General features: G+C 42.5%; 1 protein-coding gene across 3 annotated transcripts in view; it reads right to left on the bottom strand.

The window, feature by feature from the left end:
- Positions 1-804: 804 nt before the first annotated feature.
- Positions 805-6,000, bottom strand: part of AGBL4 (AGBL carboxypeptidase 4) — a 2,901,779-nt gene continuing 2,896,583 nt past the window's right edge. For 2 of the 3 annotated variants that reach the window (XM_077450277.1, XM_077450279.1), the window contains exon 13: positions 805-1,044. In XM_077450277.1, coding sequence (XP_077306403.1) covers positions 936-1,044 — 109 coding nt within the window. In that variant the 3' untranslated portion in view covers positions 805-935. The remainder of the gene's footprint in view (positions 1,045-6,000) is intronic. The other variant, XM_077450278.1, reaches the window with a different exon arrangement.

Below are 6,000 nucleotides of genomic sequence, written 5' to 3'. Positions count from 1 at the left end.
AAGGGGGGGCTTGCACTGTAAAGGAGGGTTGAGGACAGACTGTGAATAACCCCCCCCAATGGGCTGCTGTGAAACCTGTCCCTGGTGCCAAAAGGTTGGGGACCGCTGTTCTTTGGGATTAAACTACTCAATACATTTTTAGAATGTCACTTTGTTCACCAGTTGAAACAGTTATGCCCTGTACACACGGTCGGACTTTCCTGACGGAAAATGTGTGATCATCAGACTATGTTGTCGGAAATTCCGATCGTGTGTGGGCTCCATCTGACTTTTTTCCGTCGGAATTTCCGACACACACAAAGTTTGGGATCTAGATCAAAATTTTTCCGACAACAAAATCCGATCGTTTAAATTACGATCGTGTGTATACAATTCTGACACACAAAGTGCCATGCATGCTCAGAATAAATTACGAAACGAAAGCTATTGGCTACTGCCCTCTTCATAGTCCTGTCGTATGTGGTTAACGCCACATCGTGCTGAGCGATCGGATTTTCCAACAACTTTGTGCGACCGTGTGTATGCAAGACAAGTTTGGGCCAAAATTCGTCTGAAAAAATCTGTCTGATTTTGTCGTCGGAACGTCCGACCGTGTGTACAGGGCATTATGCTCTTTACCCGTTAGTAAATTGTAATTTTGCGCACCTTCACAAGAGCACTAAAGGCGATGCAGAGGAAGCCTCTAGGACCCTGAAGAACCACCAGCTACTGCATAGTCCAGATTCTGACCCTGTAATTGCAAGAAAATTTCATGAAATAGCAAAGAACCTTGATTTTTTTTGGAAAGTGACACAAAGCAAGAACTTATATGCATATATTTTTTTTATTTTTTTTTAAATGCTGACAATGAAAAAGAAACCCACTTAAAAACAACATGTAAAAGTAATGGAACTTTTTTTTCCCTCTGTAGTCCGGGTGAGCTGCGGATCCTGGGTCTATGTAGATTTAGCATGCTCCCTGCTGCTTGTCGAAGTCTTGCGAGTTTTCCCCGTGCCTCTAGCGCTGTTCTGACTTATTCCGGTAGCAGCTGGTGGCTTCTCTCTGCTGAAGCAAGCAGAAAACACTCCGTAAGGAGCAAGCAGCTGTGTGCTAGATAGTGAAAATAACCATATTGCAGTTTTTTTACTTTGAACAGAATCTGTCATACAACCACGGTGCAGGCAGCCATTTTGTCAGCTCAATTGGTAGCGGAACTAACATTGTATCAGCCCATAGGATTGCTGTTGATACCGAAGTAAAGAGACTGCTGCAAGATATTTCAGGATATTTAAGGAACTGAAACTGCTAACCTCCTTTAAGAATACTAATTTCCTGGCCCTCTCTACCTGCAGTAATTGCATGCAGATGAAAGCAGAACTTTACCACCCACCGATGGGTGAGTTATTACCATAATGTGCAAGTATGCCATAATGTGCAGGGCCAGGGTTAAAGCAGGTGTTGGGAAGGAGATACAACTCCTTGTAGCATGTGAAATGCTCTCTGAAAGGCCAATTGCTCTATTTTGTAAACTTTTTATTTTAGAAGTCTATAATCTTTTTTATTTTTTACATATTTTTAACTGCTCTGTTTGAGGGGGGCGGGGGTGAGACGTCAGACCCCTGATGTCTCACTTTTTAGACAGAGAAAGGGACCGAGGACACAGATTCCCCAATCCCTTTCTCTGCAGCCTCAGCAGCACTGGAGGTGAATGAATAGGAAGCTTTTTGAGGCTTCCTGTTCATTCACAAGCTGAAGCAAAGTAAAAAAAGTTTATTATGCTTCAGTTATGAATGAACACAAGAGTGATTGGTACCATTCGCTAACTGTGTTCATTCTGTAAGGGGCCATAAATGATGATGTGTTAAGTCCCCCCCCCCCTCCGCTTTCTAACCTGAAACAATCCCCATGTGTGCGCCGCAGTAGGCCAGCGGAAAGGATAGGAGGCAAGCCAGCTGCACTGCAGGGGGATCCACACACAGGGGGACCTGGACAGCAGGGGGAAGGAGCATGGAACATTTTAACCGATCCTCCTGTGGCTCCCCCTGCAGCACAGCTGGTGGGAGGAAGAAGAGAAGATGCTGGCTGCGCTGAGCCACAGAAGGATTGGTTCAAGCGGTAAGGCAGTACAGCTGGTCCTCCTTCTTAGCAGGTGCCCGCGCCTACCTGTTGAGCTGAAGGGGCCTGGGTCTGGTACAGGGAGGCTGGCTGTACCCCCTTTTCGGTGGCCCTGCTAGAATGTGTGCATTTTTGTATGTGATTGGAGGATTAGACTGTTAATTGTTCTGGAACAGGAGCAGATATTAATGATTTGGTGTGCCTTTTATTTGATATATATATATATATATAAAAAGAAGCTCTGCTGGGTCCCTAAACAAATGCAAAAGGAACTCCCCTGCAACTCTGCAGCAAAAAAGGTTTTATTCTAACCTCTTCAGCTCACATCTCCTCAAATAGGTATTAGGTTCAGGTCAAACATGGGATTGAAGTAAACCCACATGTTTGCAATTGGATAAAGTTTTTTTTAGCGTTTATTTTTGGGGGATTATATATTTCAACTATTTATTCATTTCTTGCTTGTGGCCTTTTTCGAGGAAAGTATTGTGCACCAAAGCACCACCTATTTAGCCCCCCCCCCCCCCCCTCCCATTGCCATACCTGACAATGATTGGAAAAGTGAAGGAGAGACAGGGCTTCACAGAGCTCTGCAGTTTGGGTCTTTTATAACATAAAGTGTTGTGAAAAAGTATTTGCCCCCTTCCTGATTTTTTATTTTTTTTTGCATATTTCTCACACTTAAATGATTTAGATCATTAAACAAATTTTAATATTACACAAAGATAACCCGAGTAAATCCAAGATGCAGTTTTTAAATTATTATTTTATTTATTAAGGGAAGAAAGCTGTTCAAACCTGCCTTATGTGAATAAGTAATTGCCCCCTCCCATGCTGAATCATGAATGAACTGATTAACCACAAATTTTTGGAAAGCTGAGTTAAATTTCACTTTCCACCCCCAGGCCTGATTACTGCCAGACCTGTTGAATCAAGAAATCACATAAATAGAAGCTGTCTGACAAAGTGAAGAACGCTAACAGATCACCAAAACCACACATCATGTCACAACATAAAAAAATTCAGTAACAGATTAGAAACAAAGTAATGTACATATATTGGCATAGGAAGAGTTTCAAAGCCATTTCTTAGGCTTTAGAACTCCAGTGAACCACTGGGAGAGCCATTATCCACAAATAGAGATAACTTGGAACATTGGTGAACCTTCCCAAGAGTGGCTGGCATACAAAAAATTACTCATAACAGTACCTCAGTGACACTAGCCGGCAGCATAAAGTCCACACTGCTCCTCCTCCTTGTTCCTCACTTTCCACCTCCTCCCCCTCTTCCTTAATACAAGCTGTATCTGATGAAACATCTATGGCTACTAATGATATGGAGAAGGGTTTCAGATGCTTACAATATGCAATGCAACATCGGGCTGGGAAGAGGGTAAGCAAGGAGCCACACTGAGTATGTTCAAGTATAGTCTTGAACTGCCTCATGAGTCTCCAAGACCCAACCGCCATCTCTGGGGAGCTGGGGTTCTTTTCACCATGTTAGTGGCTCATGATTTAGAATGTGCATCTTGTCACCTTTTGAGGAGGTGCCCAGAACAGTCAGCCACAATGAGGATGGCATTAGCAAATCCCTCTTGTGTTCCTCTTGAAACACGTACTGTGTGGTGTCATAGACTAAGTACTAGAGGCAGCAGCAGGAGGAATGGAAGATTTTCTGCTGTCCCATAATCAGCAGGCTCTATTGCTTACTGCCTCTATCTTTGTGAGGAACAGGCAGAAGGCAGAAAGTTGGGGCACATATGGTGAGGAGGAGCAGAAGAGACAGACTTCCAGAGGGATGTTTTAGCTCTCCCAAAACCTGGATGTTGTACATGGGTGGAGTGAGATATCTGAGGACAATGTTGTCCTCAATAACACTTGGGGTTACTCAGCTGTAGGCATTTTGTGTAAATGGGCTCTTTAATGTTGAAAAACCTTTACAAGAACTTCAGGATTTGGGGGATGAAAGAAACAGAAACACATTGTTGGCTGGACAATAATTAGGCCACAATGTAAGAGGGAGAGACGAGGCAGGATCAAATCTCCCTCATCTCTCCCTTTCACATTGCAGCCTAAAGAAGATCCTTTTATATCATCCAGAAACTGTACACCATCCATGGCTATTGACTCTGAAATATTATACTCTAATTTCTATTTCAGAATAAAATCTGCATTGGCTCTCCCTCCCTTAAAGGGTAAAGAAACTTTCATAGAAAACAATATAGCAAATAAAAAAAATAATAATATAGCATTTACAATTGTTACACAAGCCATGTTGTAATTTAATGTTTTTTTAAAATTACCTTTCCTTTTCAAACTGCAGCTCTGTCATTTTAATAATTAATTTCTTTTTTGGCACATGTTCATTTGGATTTTTATGAGTATATATGTCATGTGTTGATTGTTTTTACATAACATGTGCACTTTAATTTTTTGTTGCACACTAAGTCATTTGGGATTTACCCATGCGATTGGATTATACTTGAAGTACCATAGTTATTGAATACTATTGAACACTGGATAATATTTTATTTGTTGGAATTTATGTTTCACCAATGTTAGTTTCACATTTACTTAGGTTTTACTAATTGCTCTTATTGATGTTAAAGGATCAGTCATTCATCATCTTTGTTAGCTATCTGTGTGGTCTCTAGGTATTTTTAGTAAGTGCCACATTACTTGCTATTTATTATATATGTATAAGCCCTTGTACACACGGTCGGAGATTCCGACAACCAAATCCGTCGGATTTTGTCCGACAGATCTTGTCCGAAACTGTTGCATACACACGGTCGGACAAAGTTGTCGGAAAATCCGATCTTTCAGAACGTGATGACATAATTTCGTTAGGATGGGACTACGTTCAGGCTAGTAGCCAATAGCTCTGATGTAGGAATTTGATCTGAGCATGCGTGGCACTTTGTCCGATCGGAATTCTCTACACATGATCGGAGTATGTCCGATTGGAGCATTTTGCCGGAAAATATTTCCGGCAAGTTGGAAAATTTGGTCCGACGGAAACAGTCCGATGCAGACCACACACAGTCGGAATATCTGACAAAATGCTCCGATCGGACACATTCCATCGGAATCTCCGACCATGTGTACAAGGGCTTAGTGTGATTACTAACTTATATTGGCAGCTACTAGCATTAGGTGAAGTGAGTGACTTGTATAGCGCTACCTATGCGAACTGAATCGCTTCAGGGCGCTTTCTTGCCATCTGTGTCTTTGCGTGGTCCTTTACCCCATAAGGTCCTGACATGCTTATAAACACATACAACATTGACATACACATACACATATTAAGGCCAATTTTTTGTTTTTAGACAAGGTCTAATTAACCTAGCAGCATGTCTTTGGAGTGTGGGAGGAAACCGGAGTACCTGGAGGAAACCCACGCAGGAACAGGGAGAACATGCAAACTCCAGGCAGATGGGGTCGTGGTCAGGATTTGAACCAGCGACCCTATTGCTGCTAGGTGAAAGTGCTAACCACTACACCACTGTGCTCCCGTATATGCTGTGTGCACACGACCGGACTTTTCGACAGCAAAGGTCCGATGAAACTAATCCGTCGGACAATACGATTGTGTGTGGGCTTCATCAGACCTTTGCTGTCGAAAAATCAGACAGACTTTAGATTTAGAACATGTTTCAAATCTTTCCGACGGACTCGAGTCCGGTCGAAAAATCTGTTCGTCTATATGCTAGTCCGATGGACAAAAACCGCCATTAGTGCAGCTATTGGCTACTGGCTATGAACTTCCTTATTCTAGTCCGGTCGTACGTCATCACAGTCGGATCCGTCGGACTTTGGTGTGATTGTGTGTATCAAAGTCCGTTTGTTCGGAAAGTTTGTAGGGAAGACCGTCGGAAGTTCATCAAAAGTCAGTCGGGAGGACTGTCAG

The sequence above is a fragment of the Lithobates pipiens genome, unplaced genomic scaffold, assembly GCF_037356315.1.
Source record: "Lithobates pipiens isolate NorthernLeopardFrog02 unplaced genomic scaffold, aLitPip1_a1.2 Scaffold_23, whole genome shotgun sequence".
NCBI classification, from domain to species: Eukaryota; Metazoa; Chordata; class Amphibia; order Anura; family Ranidae; genus Lithobates; species Lithobates pipiens.
Note: the sequence above shows the minus strand (reverse complement) of the source record. Positions and strands in the feature narration are given on the sequence as shown.